Source organism: Tachysurus fulvidraco, chromosome 15, assembly GCF_022655615.1.
Source record: "Tachysurus fulvidraco isolate hzauxx_2018 chromosome 15, HZAU_PFXX_2.0, whole genome shotgun sequence".
Taxonomy (NCBI): Eukaryota; Metazoa; Chordata; class Actinopteri; order Siluriformes; family Bagridae; genus Tachysurus; species Tachysurus fulvidraco.
Window position 1 is genome coordinate 21764768 of NC_062532.1, and position 19053 is coordinate 21783820.

Genomic DNA, 19053 nt, shown 5'->3' on the forward strand with positions numbered 1-19053 from the left:
AAAAATGCACCGGTTTTATTGTTTGCCATCCACTAAAGCTAAGGGTGAATGCTGTTATAGGATTATTTAAGTGATTTATACAATAACAATCTGACAACAATTATTTTTCTTTGATTATTTAACAGAAGACACATCATACAGTTTATTTATTGAGAGTAACATTTAATTATGTGAAACATCTTTTCAACTTGGGTCCCATTATTTACATTAGAGATATGATGATATAGACATTACAGCATTAGTACAAAGTCATCACTATAAAGCTTTTCTAGAATATTAATTACTATTTGTGGAAGTTCAACAGTGCTGTGGGTTTCTGAGCTGTTGTACACCGATCAGCCAAAACATTAAAACGACTGATATGTGAAGTGAATAAAATTTATTATTTTGTTAAATTGGCACTAGTCAAGTGGTGAGATATTTTAGAACAGTCAGCTCTCCATGGTGATGTTTGAAATAGGAAAAAAAGATGAGAATAAGGGCCTGAGTTACTTTAATAAGTTACTTTAATGTTTGTGGATAATTGTGATGGCTAGACAACTGGATCAGAGCATCTCCAGTACAGCAGGTTTTGTGGGGTTTTCACTGAATGCAGTGTTTAGTGATATTCATGGGGAGTGAAGGCTAGTCTAGTCTAGACATGTCTCACTGTGCATCTACATCTTTTAAAAAAATAATATTTCATTGAGTCAATTTAAACAGCCATTTCTTATTACATCTTTTTTTTTACATCTTAGTTTGTTTCTAGTTTTATTTCTTTTTATATCTCAAGCTAACTGCTACAAAAAAAAATAATTTATCAATAAAACCCTTCTGTCATTTCATATATTAACTCAGTCTGAGAGGTAAGGCTGTGTATATTTACATAGCTTTTCTTTCTTCTCTTCCTCTCTTTGGAGCGGCAATAATAGCACAGAAATAAATTTGTTAACCTATGAACAGAGACGAGGTGGTGGGTTTCTTAAAATAGTAATGAACTGAATGTGAAAGGTGTTAATACTGAGTTACATTTAATAATATAATGCAGATTATATTTATTATTCATTATGTGAAAGTCCTGAAATCTTTATTAATAAAGAATTAGAAATGAGAGAAATTTATTCATATGAGGTCAAATGCTATAATATTCTATACAGTAATAAGATTCATTATGATTAATTAACATGAACCTGCTTTCTGATGTTTGTTTTAGATAACATACGACTCACTGGTGGCAGCAACTTCTGCTCTGGTAGAGTGGAGATCCTGCATAATGGTCAGTGGGGAACAGTGTGTGATGACGACTGGGACCTGAATGCTGCAGAGGTGGTGTGTAGACAGATTGGATGTGGTAAAGCTGTCACTGCTCATCAAAGTGCCCACTTTGGACAGGGAAGTGGTGAAATATGGCTGAATGATGTTCTGTGTTCTGGAAATGAAAGCACAATCACACAGTGCTCTCACAGAGGATTTGGAGTAAACAACTGTAGCCATAGTGAAGATGCTGGTGTTACTTGCTCAGGTAATTAGTTTTATATTATAACTTTGTCATGAGTGTTATTATGTTTATATTGTATGTACTGTCATTTTGCCATTCAGATTGGAGAGCTAAAATATTATACAGAAAAATACACCTGTTTTATTGTTTGCCATCCACTAAAGCTAGGGGTGAATGCTGTTATAGGATTATTTAAGTGATTTATACAATAACAATCTGACAACAATTATTTTTTCTTTTATAAGGTAACAGAAGACACATCATACAGATTATTTATTTAGAGTAATATTTAATGATGTGGAACATCTTTTCAATTTGAGTCCTGTTAATTACATTACAGATGAGATGATATAGAAATTACAGCATAAGTACAAAGACATTATTATAAAACTGCTATAGAATATTAATTACTATTTGTGGAAGTTCAACAGTGCTGTGGGTTTCTGAGCTGTTGTACATCGTTCAGCCAAAACATTAAAACCATATTTGTGAATAACATTTATTATCTTGTTAAATTGACACCAGTCAAGTGGTGAGATATATTAGAACAGTCAGCTCTCCATGGTGATGTTGGAACCAGAAAAATAGTCAAGCATAAGGGTCTGAGTTACTTTAATATTGGTGGCCAATTGTGATGGCTAGACAACTGGATCAGCGCATCTCCAGTACAGCAGGTCTTATGGGGTTTTCAATGTATGCAGTGTTTAGTGATATTCATGGGGAGTGAAAGCTAGTCTAGTCTAGACATGTCTCACTGTGCATCTACAACTTTTTATAAAATAACTTGTAATTGAGTCAGTTTAAACAGCAGTTTCTTATTACATCTTTTGTGTCCTGCACTTATCAGGCTTAAATATTTTTCCTTGAATGCAGTCATTTTCTGGAAAAATGTGTAAAACTTGCATGAAAAAGCCACATAATTTTTTTTTTTTTACTGTGGATACCCAACACATATTTGATTGTTCGACTGGGACTGTGAGACAATGTAATGATGAGTCATAGGGTTGGTGATCTATTTGCTGTGTATTTATTGGAAACTCGTAACAGATAGGGGGGGTCGACAACTGTGAACACAATGTCGTAGGGCAGGCAAAATGAGACACGAAAAGACAGGCAAACAGATCAGGGCAGGCAGCAAATAATTAGTCCTGGAGCGTGGGAATTGCAGTCTGTAAGCCTCTAATATTTCGGGAGACGCTTCTCTGTGTTGCTGGCTGGGTGACAGGTGCGCCGACCGTGACAGAAGACCCTGCGTGAGCGGCTCCCGACGCGAGGGTGCGTGCGACGTTGGGGACGACCACAAGACCGGAGAGCTGGTTTGTCAGGATGCCTTCGGTGAGCGAGGGGTCCAGGACATCCCTGCCTTCACCCACAAGCAGTCTTCTGAACCGTACCCCTCCCAGGTACTCCAGGTGGCCCTCTCGGCATCTAGAGTCCAGTAGCTCGCGGACCTGGTATGCCTCTTCGCCGTCGATCAGGAACAGTGGTGGCTCTGGTGGGTCGGTGGTGCCTCTGGGGTCCCTTGCCGGCCTATTAGCGGGTTTTAGTAGTGAGGCGTGGAAGGTGGCGAGATGCATCTGTTTGACAATACGGAATGGACCCACATACCTGGGGCTAAGCTTTCGGCTGGGTAGGCAGAGACGGATGCCACGGGTGGAAAGCCAAACCCATTGACCGGGTTGATAGTCAGTATGTGCCCTGTGACGTTTGTCAGCTTGCGCTTTCTGCCTCCGGATGGCCCTCTGTAAGTGCCGATGTGCTGTGCTCCACGTTTCTTCGCTTCAGCGAAACCACTCGTCTACGGCTGGAGGGAGCGCCGGCCCATGGGAACATGGGAGGTTGGAAGCCCAGGATGCACTGGAACGGAGTTAGGCCGGTGGCGGGCTTGATGAAGTTTTGTGCGTATTCTGCCCACATTAAGTATGTGCTCCATTCAGCTTTGTTGCTCTGATAGTACGAGCGGAGGAAGCGGATGAGTTCCTGGTTTAATCTCTCCGTCTGCCCATTGGCCTGAGGGTGATACTGGTGAGGCTGACATTGATGTTCAGCCTTTTGAAGAAGGCCGACCAGACTCGCGACGTGAATTGGGGTGCCCGATCCGATATTTTTGGGCAGGCCATAGAAATGAAACACGTGATTACACAGGGCTTCAGCTGTCTCGAACGCCATGGGGAGTTTTGATGGGGCACCAGACGGCAAGCTTTTGAGAATCGGTCAATGATGGTGAGTATGACCATGCAGCCGTTCGACAGGGGGAGATCGGTAATAAAGTCGAGGGCTATGTGCAACCAGGGCCGGAGCTGATGAAAGGCTTTGGACGAACTCTCGCGCGTCCGTGGCCAGGGACGGCCACCAGAACTTGTTTTGGGCTAAATGGATCGTTCCCGTGATGCTGGGGTGGCCAGAGCTAAAATTGGCATGCAGAAGCTCCAAGAGGGCAGCGCGCAGGTTCTGGGGCACATAGGTTTTTGACGAGGGCAGTCAGTGGGGGGCGGTGTCCGCGCGTTGTCTTCGGAGATCTCCGTCATTATATCCCACTGAATCGGCACGAGGACGCGGGTTTCAGGGAGGATGGGCTCGGCGGGTGCATCCGGACCGACCTCACGGAACATACGAGACAGAGCATCGGCCTTGGCATTCTTGGTTCCTGGTCTGTAGGTAACGGTGAACTGGAAAAGGGTGAAGAACATAGCCCACCGTGGATTCATGCTTCTGGCGGCGTGGAGATATTCAAGATTCCTATGGTTGGTCAGGACTGTAAATGGGTACTGTCCGCGATCCAGCTAGTGTCCCGATTTTCGAACGCCGCCTTCATGGCTAGTAGCCCCGGTCCCCCATGTTGTAGTTGCGCTCCGCTGGCGATAGCTTCCGGGAGAAGTATGCGCACAGGAACATCTTTTTTGCTGGGCCCTGGCGTTGAGACAGAACGGCTCCAATGCCAGTGCTAGAGGCGTCTACCTCGACTATGAACGACTGGTCCGGATCACTGTGGTGGAGGATGGGAGCTGACGTGAAACTTTCTTTCAGGCGTTGGAACGCTGCGATTGCTTCTGGTGACTAGGTGAGGTGAGCGGGTGTCTTTTTCGTCATGGACATTAGGGGTGCTGCACTCGTGCTGAATCCGCGGATGAAGCGGCAGTAGAAATTGGAGAACCCCAGAAAGCGCTGCAGCTCCTTGATGTTTTGTGGCCATGGCAATTGCAGTACTGCCCGCACATAGTCACTCCCTCGGCAGAGATGATGTAGCAAAGGAAGGCTGTCGAGGTCTTGTGGAATTCACATTTCTCCGCCTTGGTGTAGAGCCGGTGCTGGATCAGGCACTTTAACACTGCTCGTACGTGTTGGACGTTATCTTCCATGGTCGCAGAGTATATTAGGATGTCGTCGATGTAGACGATCAGCCATGTCACGGAATACATCGTTGATAAACGACTGAAACACTGCTGGACTGTTCGAAAGGCCGAACGGCATGACTAAGTATTTGTAGTGTCCGGACTGGGTCGAAAAGGTGGTCTTCCACTCGTCACCCTCTCTGATTCAGATGAGGTTATAGGCACTGAGCAGGTGCAGCTTGGTGAAGAATCGGGCCCGGCGGAGCTGTTCCAGGGCCAATGGCACGGGGGGGGGGGGGGGGATACCGAAACTTCACCGTGATGTCATTCAGCGCACAGTAATCAATGCACAGCCGGAGACCCCCCATCCTTTTTCTTGACAAAGATGAAGCCCGTGGAAGCCGGGAAATGGAGGGCCAAATGATCCCCTTTTGTAGCCCCTCTTTGATGTACTCGTTCATGTCCGCTGCTTCTGGTTGGGATAGAGGGAAGATTCTTCCTCTGGGTGTTGTTGCACCGGGCAGGAGTTTGATGGCGCAATCGTAGGATCGGTGCGGTGGCAGTTCGTTGGCTCTGGCTTTGCTGAAGGCCTCCGCGAGGTCTTGGTATTCTGACGGGAGTTTGGAGGTGCCGGGGGCAGAAGAGGCCCTGGCCGTGGTGTTGAGTTGGAATGGTTTCTCTGCTGGCCACAGGTGTTGAGTGCATGCCTTGTCCCAGCTCGAGATGTGCAGATCGGACCAGGAGATGACAGGGTTATGGAGCTGGATCCATGGTAGTCCCAGAATGAGTGCATGTCATGGAGAGTGGATAATGTGGAACTGGATGAGTTTGTGATGATGAGGACCCATGTGAACTCAGAGGTCCTCGGTGATGAGTGTGATGCATCCTTCTCCAAGAGGCCGGCCGTCTTTTGCCTCCACTGCCAGGGGAAAGACACATGGGGTTACCGGTATGTTATAGACCTGGGCAAATTCCCCTGACATAAAGTTCCTGGCTGCACTGAATCGATGAAAGCGGCCAGGTTAATTTTCTACCCCCGTATCTCGACTTGCACTTGAATCTGCGCACAGCTTAGCGTGTGAGGAAGGAGGAGGTTTAAACTCAACAGAGTGTTTCACCTGCTAGGCGTCCTGGTGGCGCAGGTAGACAGCTGGAGTCCGGATTCGCCGTAGTACAGGTAGAGTTGGTGGCGGAAGCGTGGTGCTCGCTCCTCGGGCATGAGGTGGGTAAAATTGAGCTGCATGGGTTCAGGATTCTCAGGGTGGAACGCGCGTGTGGTCTCAGGTTGGGAGGCGCGTGCGAATGTCTGACGTGTTCTCATCAGATTATCTATTTGTATGGAGAGATCCATGAACTCCGACAGGTTCCTCCCCTCATCCCGACAGGTGAGCTCGGCTTGTAGCTCTGGGTTCAAGGCCTTGCGGTACAGCAGCTTCAGGGGCCTCTCTTCCCAGCCTGCCTCCGCGGCGAGAGTATGGAAAGCTAGCGCGAATTCCGCGGCCATGCGATCCCCCCTGGGAGATGGCCAGCAGACGCTCCTCCGTGCTCTCCCCTGTCATGGAGTGGTTGAAGACGGTGTGGAACTGTGTGAGGAAGTGCTCAAATGTGGGGAATGCCGAGCCGTCCACTCCCCACACCATGGTGGCCCATTCCAGTGCTTCAGTTGGGTACAGCGCCGGTTGCTGCTCCACAAAGAGCGAGCACTGCATTAGAAATCCCTGGCACTTCCCGGCATCTCAGCTGAATATCTCCGGGAACGCGAGTCGTGGGCTGGCGAAAGTGGGAGCAGCATACGGGGCAGCTTGGGGAGGCGTCACCGGCAGTGCGAGGCCCGGTGGCGCGATAGGTTCTGCTGCACAGCGGTGAGTTCTCCAGTGAGCGAGGTAAGTCGCGTTAGCTGCTGGTGGTGCCCAGCGAGCTGCTGGGCTTGGATGGAGAGCTGCATAACGAGCTGGAAGACAGCTGCTGGATCGCTCGGTGGGGAAGTCTCCTGTAATGAGGAGTCATAAGGCTGGTGATCCATTTGCAGCGTATTTATTGGAAACTCGTAACAGGCAGGCAGGGTCAGCAACGGTAAACACAATGTCGTAGGGCAGACAAAAATCAGACACGACAAGACAGGCAAACAGGTCAGGGCAGGCAGAAAATAATCAGAAACCAGAATAAGGAAACAAGATAAAAACCGGAACTAAGACAAACTAGGAAATGCTTAAAATGATTGCAACGCAAATCGAGACTTCGCACTGGGGTAAAGTTTGAGTTCAGTTTATATAGCATGGGAAATAGGAAACAGCTGCTGGTGTAATTAGCCCTGGAGCGTGGATTGTGGGATCTGCAGTCCGGAAGCCTCTAATATTTCTGAGACACTTCTCTGTGTTGCCAGCTGGGAGGCGGGGCAGGTGCACCGACCATGACAGACGAGGTGGTGGGTTCTTAAAATAGTAATGAACTGAAATTGAAAGGGGTTAATACTGAGTTACATTTAATAATATAATGCAGATTATATTTATTATTCATTAAGTGAAAGTCATGAAATCTTTATTAATAAAGGATTAGAAATGAGAGAAATGGATTCATATGAGGCTAAATGCTATATATTCTATACAGTAATAAGATTCATGATGATTAATTAACATGAACGTGCTTTGTGATATTTGTTTTAGATGGAATACGACTCCCTGGTGGCAACAACTTCTGCTCTGGTAGAGTGGAGATCCTGTATAATGACCAGTGGGGAACAGTGTGTGATGACGGCTGGGGTCTGAATGATGCAGAGGTGGTGTGTAGACAGCTTGGATGTGGTAAAGCTGTCACTGCTCATCACGTTGCACACTTTGGTCAGGGAAGTGGTGAAATATGGCTGAATAATGTTCAGTGTTCTGGAAATGAAAACACCATCACACAGTGCACTCACAGCGGATTTGGAATAAACAACTGTAACCATAATGAAGATGCTGGTGTTACTTGCTCAGGTAATTAGTTTTATATTATGACTTTGTCGTCAGTGTTATTATGTTTATATTGTATGTACTGTCATTTTACCATTCAGACTGGAGAGCTAAAATATTTTTTTTTAATTTTATTGTTTGTCATCCGCTAGGGGTGAATGCTGTTATAGGATTATTTAAGTGATTTATACAATAACAATTTGACAATTATTTTTCTTTGATTATTTAACAGAAGATACATCATACAGTTTATTTATTTAGAGTAACATTTAATTATGTGGAACAACTTTTCAACTTGAGTCCTGTTATTTACATAAGAGATGAGATGATATAGAAATTACAGCATTAGTACAAAGACATTACTATGTGTAATGAGGCGTCGTAAGACTGAGGATCCATTTGCAGCCTTTTTTTAATGAATGAACACACAAAATCAAATAGTCAGGGTCGGAGCCAGCAAACACGGAAGTCAGAGGGCAGACAGAAAAGGCAACAGTAAACAGGCAGAAGGTCGGGACAGGCAGCAAACAATCAGACAGTTCAATATACAGAAATGGAATCAGAGAATCAGAAACACGGAAACGCTCAGAATGACTGTAGGAACAAGTCGAGAATTTGCAATGAGGTCAAGTGTAAGTTCGTCTCTTATAGTGTGAGACAATTGGTGACAGCTGGCGGTGTAATTAGTCCTGGTGTGGTGTTTTGGGAGCTATAGTCCGGAAGTGGCTAATACTCCGGAGACGCCTCTCTGCGTTGACTTTCAGGTGTGTGTGGTGTGTGACACTACCGTCACACTATGAATCTGTTACAGTATAGAATATTAATTGGAATTATATCAATTATTGTGGAAGTTCAACAGTGCTCTGGGTTTCTGAGATTTTGTACACCAATCAGCCAAAATATTAAAACCATTGATATGTGAAGTGAATAGTAAGACATGTCTCACTGTGCATGTACATCTTTTTACAAAATAATTTTTCATTGAGTCAATTTAAACAGCAGTTTTTTTTTACGTCTTTTGGGTCCCGCACTTATCAGGCTTAAATATTTTTCCTTGAATGCAGCCATTTTCTGGAAAAATGTGTAAAACTTGCATGAAAAAACCACATTACATTTTTTTTTTTTACTGTAGATACATAACACATATATGATTGTTCGACTGGGGCTGTGTATTTAATTTTGTTAGGATATTTAAATTAATTATTTATTAGATTGAACATATTAGTTTGTTTCTAATGTTATTTCTTTTTATATCTCAAGCTAACTGCTACAAACAAAAATAATTTATCAATAAAACCCTTTTGTCATTTCGTATATTAACTCAGTCTGTGAGGTCAGGCTGTGTATATTTACATATCTTTTCTTTCTTCTCTTCCTCTCTTTGGAGTGGCAATAGTAGACAATAGAAATAAATTTGTTAACCTATGAACAGAGACGAGGTGGTGGGGTTCTTAAAATAGTAATGAATTGAATTTAAAAGGTGTTAATACTGAGTTACATTTAATAATATTGTCATGAACACGAGGCAGGTGGGGGGAGCGGGGAATGCGGTGAGGCAGGTGGGGGGAGCGAGGAACGCGGCAAGGCAGCTGGGGAGAGCGAGGCACGTGGTGAGGCAGGTGGGGGGATGTCGGGCAGCGTCCTCCATGGAAACCGGAAGTGAAGCGACGCCCCCCACCGGACAGGTGCGGGGCGATGTCGTAAGACACCGGAAAAAAAAAACAAAGCCCGCAAACAGGAAGTGAGGCAGCGCCCCCCGTGGAGAAACCGAAAGCGGAGCGGCGTCCCTCACCAGAAAATTGCGGACTGATGTAACCGCAAAGTCCAGGGGAAAAAAAAAATGCTACCACCATGCCGGTCCAGGCTGCAGCTATCCTGCTGGGTCCTAAAGTAGCGGAATCTTCTGTCATGAACGCGGGGATAAAACAGACCCAAATGCAGGAAGCTTAACAAAACAGGGATTTATTAACTAAAAAGACACAAAACAGGACAAAGACAAAACCAGACAAAGACAAAAATAGATTCCGCGCTGCACAAGGCAACATGGCTCAACTAAATACTAATAATAATCATGACACATGAGGGACAGGTGTGCAGAGGCGGGGATGAATAGACAAGGGCGGGGCAGACATGTGAACAAAGGACGTAGACACAAAACACATGGCCAAAGTCTGGGCTGAGTCCTGACAAATATAATGCAGATTATATTTATTATTCATTATGTGAAAGTCCTTAAATCTTTATTGATAAAGGATTAGAAATGAGAGAAATGGATTCATATGAGGTCAAATGCTATAATATTCTATACAGTAATAAGATTCATTATGATTGTAAGCAGCTACAGTGGGGCTCGAAAGTTTGGGCACTCCAGGTAAAATTTTGTATTAATGTGCATAAAGAAGCCAAGAAAAGATGGAAAAATCTCCAAAGGGCATCAAATTACAGATTAAACATTCTTATGATATAAAATAAAATATATAAAATATAAAAGTTAGATTTTATTTCCATCATTTACACATTCAAAATAACAGAAAACAAAAAATGGCGTCTGCAAAAGTTTGGGCACCCTGCAGAGGTAATACATTGTATTGCCTTCTTTGGAAAGCTGAGACCTGACAGTGTCATGTATTGTTCTCAATCATCATCTGGAAATTGAGAGAACAATAAACATGTATAATGATTGTAACAATCTCTTACCCCATAGACGCATTCAAGAAACAAAGCTTTGCTATTGGCCTGTCAATAACACTGGTCATAGTTTGTAAACGCATAGAGCACACCAGCCCTTTCTTATCAGGGAATGTTTCCAAAACTCTTCCAAGTGGCCAGGAGCCTCTAGGAGCCGTTGGATCCATAATGACCACAATGTCCCCAGGTTTAAGGTTATTCCTAGTTTGGTTCCATTTCTGCCTCTCCTGCAGCAAAAGTAGGTATTCTCTCACCCATCTCTTCCAAAATAGGTCTGAAATGTATTGAACCTGTTTCCACGTTCTCTTTATGTACAAATCATGCACATCGAATAATCCAGGACATAAGGAAGGTTTTACTTTCAGCAACAAGATATGATTGGGAGTCAGAGCTTCAAGATCCATTGGACCATTAGACAACTTGGTGATTTGTTGATAATTCAAGATGGTTTCAGCTTCACACAAGATTGTATGTAAACTATCGTCATCAAGTTTCTGCTATTGAAGAACTGCAATGAGGATTTTTCTCAGCATCCGGATGACTCGCTCCCAAACTCCACCATAATGGGATCCAGCTGGAGGATTGAAACTCCACTTAATGCTCTTCTGACATAAAGCTCTTTGAACCTTAACTTGATTCAGTGATGAAAGAGCCACCCTGAGCTCTCTCTCAGCCCCTATGAAATTCGTGCCATTATCTGATAGAAGACGTTCCACCTGCCCTCTTCTACTGATATATCGGCGCAGAGTATTAATACAAGCATCTGTGTCAACGGAATTGGCCATTTCATGGTGAACTGCTCTGCTGGCTAAGCAGGTAAAGATGACACCATAACTGTGCCTCTTTCTCGCTTCACCTCTACTGGTCCAAAATAGTCAACATCTGTATTAGTGAATAGCAGATGGTCTGGCAGGATTCTAGGAGTAGTTGATACTTTGTTTTCTGGCAATGAGCCTCGTGTCAACCTCCCTCCAACTCTCAGAAACCCATTATCCAACCATGGGTCCAGCTTATAGATCGTACTGTGTTTGCTTACTGTATTCTTTCCAGAAGACAAAGCATCAATCTCCTCAGGAAATCTTTGTTGTTGGCAGTAGCAGATTATAGCCAACTCTGCTTCCATAAGATCCTCTACCGACAGGATTTGTCCTCCTGTTGTACCTTTAGCTATCAGATTTTCTTGTGCCAAGGCATTCTGCTTATTGACATCGATGGCATCAGACTCCCTCCTCATGCGAGTCCTTGTTAATAGTATTCTTTTCAACTTAAGCAACCAGGCAACTGCCACTTTAAGAATGCGTCATCCGCTGTATTCTCCTTTGTGACAACATATTGCCATTGTGCCATCTTTGTGGTCTCCCTGATGATGGAAACTCGGTTTGCAACAAAGGTATGAAAACGCTTGTCTTCATTCATGACATACTTGAGCACAGACGTGCTGTCTGTCCAGAAAACAGATTCTTGCAGCTTGGACCCTCAGCTTCTTCTTTAACATTAGGTCTACACAGACAGCAAGCACAGCAGCAGTTAGGTCTAAATGGGGAACAGTGATGGCCTTTAAAGGTGTTACTCTAGCTTTTCTCAAAAGAAAGGCAACATGGATGTCATTGTTGTTATTCTTTATTCTAAGATAAGTGACTGCACCATATTCTTGTTTGCTTGCATCAGAGAAGTTATGAAGCTCAGCAGATATATAGGACGCACAGCTCGTGGGCTTTATGCATCTCTCAACTTTGAATTCAGAGAGTGCATTCAACTCCTCTAACCACCTCATCCAATCACGCAGAATGTCGTGGGGCACAGTCTTATGCCACCCAATCTTCCTCCTGCATAGCTCCTGTAACATAATCTTAGCAGGTAACACTACTGGTGCCAAAAATCCAAGTGGATCGTATAGTGAACTGGAAACTGACAACATCCCATGACTTTTGCAGGATTTCTCCTGAAGCTCCATTTTGAAATTAAATGAGTCAGTTTCTGCACAACATAGCAAACCAAGAGCTCTTTCAACAGGCAGGCTGTCTCTGTCCAGATCTAGCTTTTTCCACTCTTTGGCTCTGCACTCCTCGGGAAGAGTTTGAAGAACAGTGCACTTGTTGCTACTCCATTTCATCAGAGTGAAACCTCCTCACTGACAAAGAATAGAAAGATCTTTAACTAAACAAACTGCTGCTTCTTCAGATGCCACACTCTTCAATCATCCACATAGAAGTTTTCTTTGAGAGTTTGAACCACCTACTCTCGAAACTCAGACTGATGATCATCTGCTGCTTTTCTCAAAGCATAAACAGCACAAGTTGAGCATCTCATTGACATATGCTACATACTCGTGATAAAATTGCGCATCACTCTGGAATCTCCTTTTCAAGCCAAGGACATGTTGTTTGTTTTGCAACAGAAAAGTTATTAGGAAGATGCACATTTTCCTTTTTGAATGACAACTTCAAGGTGTAATGATTATCCTCAAGCTTGGCATAACTTTCTGCAATCTCCAATAATCTAATATCCTCTCCTATTAATAATGCTTGCTCTTCTGCAATTTGCTCGTTGAAATCATGGTTGTATTGTTTAGACAATATCTCCTCCAATCCACACACAGAAATCCTATTGACCACTGCAGTCTTCATCCTCAAAGTTGCCTGCATGCAAAGGTCCATTAATGACCCAACCCAATGGCCGTTCTTATGGCATAAGGGCCATCTCCATGTCTGTTTATGACTTCCCACGGCTCCAACATCTTAGGTGCGTTGTTTCCAATCAAGTCAACGTTAGCCATTATGCGAGGAACTTTAACCTTTGCCAGGTAAGGCCATTTCGACAACTCTTTCTTAGGAACAATGTTGTCAGAACTTACTGGCATTTGTTTCTGTGTAAGCGTTTGTGGAAGCTGATAGATGTTACCATCAATAGAAGAGACTTCCAAACTTCAGAGTACATAGGCTGGTACAACCTTTTCCTGTTCCATAGTTTGTAGCGAAATCTGAGTTTTTCTCCCAGGAAGATTAAGGCGCTTCATAAGGCTTCCAGTACAAAAGGTTGCTGAGCTGCCAGGATCTAGGAATGCATACGTCTGTATTTTTATCCTTTACTGGTTTTAACTTGAAGTGGTAAGATAGAAAGTAGACAGGCCCCTGTATGACCACATGTTTCAGTAGTTCCTAAGGACTTGCATGCACTGACATGTGGCTGATTACATATCTGTGCCCAGCACTTAAGCAACCAAAGTAAAGCTCTTTCTCCTTTAGAAAGTCCATCCTTTCCCTATGTTTCTTCTTAAATTGCATACAGGTCTCCAATACATGATGCTTAGCAAAATACACACATAATGAAATCACTTTGGGATTGTTTTCTGGCAATTCCGTTCTTATATTATTAGAAGTTTCCAGAGACTTCACAGGTGCAACATTAGTGGCAAAGATGTTTCCTTTAGCTCTGCCTTCTAGACACAGTTAGATACAATAGCTCTCATATTGCTTGGCATATCCAACTCCTGAAGATACTGTAATTCCTCAGAGACATTATAGCAGCCACGCAAAAATAGAGCATAAGATTGTAAAGCATTGACATCCTCTCCCTTTATTAAGGGTTAAGACAAGGCTCTTTCCAAGTAAGCAGTGGCAATCTTGTACTTATTGCAGAAATGTTCCTGTAACAGCTGTTTTGTCTTAGCATAGCCAAAGTCAGGGGTCAAATGTAGACAGCTATGTACAAGCTCCCTTGGCTGCCCCCTAGTGAACTGTTCCAAGTAGTATAAGCAATCACTATTGCTTGCCTTTTCCTCAATTCCCTTTTCAAATGTCCTGATGAATGAAATATACTGAAGAGGATCTCCATCAAATTAAGGAATCTCTCTTGATGGTAAAGATGCAGAACATTGCTGTTGAACAAGAGCTGCTGTTATTTCATTTTGTTTTTGCATTATAGTGACAATGTCACTATCCCGACTCTCGACGTTTGGCCGAGAAATCCTATTCCATGTAAGAGGTCCATGAGGTTGCACTGATGTGTGTCCTGGTATATGCTGGGAAGTCCAAACGTATGCAGAAGGTCCATGAGGTTGTACTGATATATGCTCAAGTATCTGCTGGGAATTCTGCCTTCCTGCCAAGGCTGCTGCCGTATTTTCTGATATGGCTCAGGAGCTGCCAAAGTCAGATCAACTGCTAATGTTTGATATGCAGTTTTGCAAGGAACATCATGTTCATTGCCATTGGATTTAGGATAGTTGTGGATGCCTTTCTTTGTTCCTTTCCATTTGAGAATTAATTGAGACTTGCGAAACACTGCGATTGTCAGAGGCCTGTAGAACTGTGAGTTTTCAGTGGATTCTGCTAGCATAGCTTTTAGCTCCAGTTGCTCCTTTTTCTTCTTAATCATCTGCTCTTGCTCCTCCAAGGCACGCATTTCTTTTAATGCTGCCATAAGAGTGAGCAGTGCAGCCTTATTTGCCTCAGCTATGACTCTGGCAGAAGAAACACTCTTGCATGTACTTGCTTTACTTGAATGTTTACTCCCAACATTTGAAATACTATCTTCTGGATTAACACCATCAACCTTATCATTCATTACCTAATTCATAGTAATTTCGTCATTTTCATTATGTGATACCCACATTTTGACCTCAGAAATAAAATCATGGTTTACAATCATTTTGGCTTTAAACCATATGTCATGTTTTTCTCTCTCACTTTCAGGTAACATATCCAACAAAGAATCATGAATACATTTTGCTTCATCAAACAATTTTAAGACATCAAAAACACTTTGCACCCACTTTGTATGTCTTTGTTGCATCAGACCTTGTACCTTTTTTCTTAAATTAGCAATTTTAGTTTGTACAGATTTTCTATAACTCTGCAACCTGTCAACCTTTTCAGCAAATGCTTTAGGAGTTCATTTCACAACAGGGACGGTGTATGTTTATATGCGCTCACCATTGAATGCTCAGAGTATTCATTTCATTTAATGTGTTGGGTTGCATGGTTGGTAACAGCATTGCCTCGTAATATGGTCAAAAACTGTGTGCGCACCTTCCTCAAGCAACACCTGTCACCTGAAGGAAGGTTCCTACCTATATACCACATATTAATAGTGTCAAAGTGGACACCTTTACAAAGACAAATGGCTCTTACAATGATTAATTAACATGAACATGCTTTCTGATGTTTGTTTTAGATAACGTACGACTCACTGGTGGCTACAACTTCTGCTCTGGTAGAGTGGAGATCCTGTATAATGACCAGTGGGGAACAGTGTGTGATGACAACTGGGACCTGAAAGATGCAGAGGTGGTGTGTAGACAGATTGGATGTGGTAAAGCTGTCACTGCTCATCAGGATGCTGACTTTGGTGAGGGAAGTGGTGAAATATGGCTGAATGATGTTCAGTGTTCTGGAAATGAAAGCACCATCACACAGTGCTCTCACAGCAGATTTGGAGTAAACAACTGTAGCCATAGTGAAGATGCTGGTGTTACTTGCTCAGGTAATCAGTTTTATATTATGACTTTGTCATGAGTGTTCTTATGTTTATATTGTATATACTGTCATTTTGCCATTCAGATTGGAGAGCTAAAATATTATACAGAAAAATACACCTGTTTTATTGTTTGCCATCCACTAAAGCTAGGGGTGAATGCTGTTATAGGATTATTATTAGAAATGATTTATACAATAACAATCTTGCAACAATTATGTTTCTTTGATTAGTTAACAGAAAACACATCATACAGTTTATTTATTTAGAGTAACATTTAATTTGAGTCCTGTTATTTACATCAGAGATGATTATTAAGCTGTTACAGAATATTAATTACTATTTGTGGAAGTTCAACAGTGCTGTGGGTTTCTGAGCTGTAATACACCGATCAGCCAAAACATTACAACCATTAATGTGTGTTAGGGGATGTGGTAGCTCAGTGGTTAAGGCGTTCGAGTACTGATCAGAAGATTATTGGTTCAATTGCCAGGTCCACCAAATTGCCACAGCAGGGCCCATGAGCAAGGCCCTTTTGAATCTCAATTGCTCAGGAGTATAAACTGAAATAAAAATGTAAGTCACTCTGGATAAGAGTGTCTGCTAAATGCTGTAAATGTAAATTAACAGGTGAAATGAATAACACTGATTATCTTGTTAAATTGGCACCAGTCAAGTGGTGAGATATTTTAGAACAGTCAGCTCTCCATGGTGATGTTGGAACCAGAAAAACAGGCAAGCATAAGGGTCTGAGTTACTTTAATAAGTTACTTTAATATTTCTGGTTAATTGTGATGGCTAGACAACTGGATCAGACCATCTCCAGTACAGCAGGTCTTGTGGGGTTTTCACTGTATGCAGTGTTTAGTGATATTCATGTGGAGTGAAGGCTAGTCTAGTCTAGACATGTCTCACTGTGCATCTACAGCTTTTTAAAAAATTATTTTTTATTGAGTCAATTTAAACATCCATTTCTCATTACATCTTTTGTGTCCTGCACTTATCAGGCTTAAATATTTTTCCTTGAATGCAGTAATTTCATGGAAAAATGTGTAAAACATGCATGAAAAATCCACATTACCTTTTTTTACTGTAGATACCTAACACATATTTGATTGTTCGACTGGGACTGTGTATTGAATTTTGTTAGAATATTTAAATTAATTATTTATTAGACTGAACATCTTAGTTTGTTTCTAATGTTATTTATTTTTATATCTCAAGCTAACTGTTACAAACAAAAATAATTTATCAATAAACCCTTCTGTCATTTCAAATATTAACTCAGTCTGAGAGGTCAGGCTGTATATATTTACATAGCTTTTCTTTCTTCTCTTCCTCTCTTTGGAGCGGCAATAATAGCCCATAGAAATAAATTTGTTAACCTATGAACAGAGACGAGGTGGTGGGTTTCTTAAAATAGTAATGAACTGAATGTGAAAGGTGTTAATACTGAGTTACATTTAATAATATAATGCAGATTATATTTATTATTCATTATGTGAAAGTCCTGAAATCTTTATTGATAAAGGATTAAAAATGAGAGAAATTTATTCATTTGAGGGCAAATGCTATAATATTCTATACAGTAATAAGATTCATTATGACTAATTAACTTGAACGTGCTTTCTGATGTTTGTTTTAGATGGAATACGACTCACTGGTGGCAACAGCTTCTGCTCTGGTAGACTAGAGATCATGTATAATGACCAATGGGGAACAGTGTGTGATGACTACTGGGACCTGAATGATGCAGAGGTGGTGTGTAGACAGATTGGATGTGGTAAAGCTGTCACCGCTCATCAAAGTGCCCACTTTGGTAAGGGAAGTGGTGAAATATGGCTGAATAAAGTGCAGTGTTCTGGAAATGACAGCACCATCACACAGTGCACTCACAGCAGATTTGGAGTAAACAACTGTAACCATAATGAAGATGCTGGTGTTACTTGCTCAGGTAATTAGTTTTATATTATGACTTTGTCATCAGTGTTATTATGTTTATATTCTATATACTGTCATTTTACCATTCAGATTGGAGAGCTAAAATATTATACAGAAAAATAGACCTGTTTTATTGTTTGCCATCCACTAAAGCTAGGGGTGAATGCTGTTATAGGATTATTTAAGTGATTTATACAATAACAATCTTGCAAAAAATATTTTTCTTTCATTAGTTAACAGAGGACACATCATGCAGTTTATTTATTTAGAGTAACATTTAATTTGAGCCCTGTTATTTACATTAAAGATGAGATGATATAGAAATGACAGCATCAGCACAAAGACCTTACTATTAAGCTGTTATAGAATATTAATTACTATTTGTAGAAGTTCATCAGTGCTGTTGGTTTCTGAGCTGTTAAACACCGATCAGCCAAAACATTAAAACCACTGATATGTGAAGTGAATAACATTTATTATCTTGTGAAATTGGAACCAGCCAAGTGGTGAGATATTTTAGAACAGTCAGCTCTCCATGGTGATGTTGGAAACAGGAAAAACAGGCAAGAATAAGTGTCTGAGTTACTTAATAAGTTACTTTAATATTTATGGATAATTGTGATGGCTAGACAACTGGATCAGAGCATCTCCAGTACAGCAGGTGGGGTTTTCACTGTATGCAGTGTTTAGTGATATTCATGGGGAGTGAAGGCTAGTCTAGTCTAGATATGTCTCACTGTGCATCTACATCTTTTTACAAATTATTTTTCATTGAGTGAATTTAAACAGCCATTTCTTATTACATCGTTTGTGTCCTGCACTTATCAGGCTTAAATATTTTTCCTTGAATGCAGTCATTTTCTGGTAAAATGTGTAAAACTTGCATGAAAAAGCCACATTACATTTTTTTTTACTGTAGATACCTAACACATATATGATTGTTCGACTGGGACTGTGTATTGAATTTTGTTAGGATATTTTAATTGATTATTTATTAGACTGAACATCTTAGTTTGTTTCTAATGTTATTTCTTCTTATATCTCAAGCTAACTGCTACAAACAAAAATAATTTATCAATAAAACCCTTTTGTCATTTCATATATTAACTCAGTCTGAGAGGTAAGGCTGTGTATATGTACATAGCTTTTCTTTCTTCTCTTCCTCTCTTTGGAGCAGCAATAATAGCCCATA

The 19053-nt window shown here is 41.8% G+C and overlaps 1 protein-coding gene across 13 annotated transcripts in view; it reads left to right on the plus strand.

Moving 5' to 3' along the window:
* The window catches only part of LOC113636525 (deleted in malignant brain tumors 1 protein-like), a 70686-nt gene that overhangs the window by 31024 nt on the left and 20609 nt on the right, over positions 1 to 19053 (plus strand). For 9 of the 13 annotated variants that reach the window (XR_007137932.1, XM_047800955.1, XM_047800948.1 and 6 more), the window contains 4 exons: positions 1193 to 1501; positions 7473 to 7781; positions 15621 to 15929; positions 17566 to 17874. Coding sequence is in view for 12 of the 13 variants with exons in the window: in XM_047800955.1 (XP_047656911.1) it covers positions 1193 to 1501; positions 7473 to 7781; positions 15621 to 15929; positions 17566 to 17874 (1236 nt within the window). In the remaining variant the exon portion in view is untranslated. The remainder of the gene's footprint in view (positions 1 to 1192; positions 1502 to 7472; positions 7782 to 15620; positions 15930 to 17565; positions 17875 to 19053) is intronic. The other 4 variants (XM_047800958.1, XM_047800952.1, XM_047800954.1 and 1 more) reach the window with 3 other exon arrangements.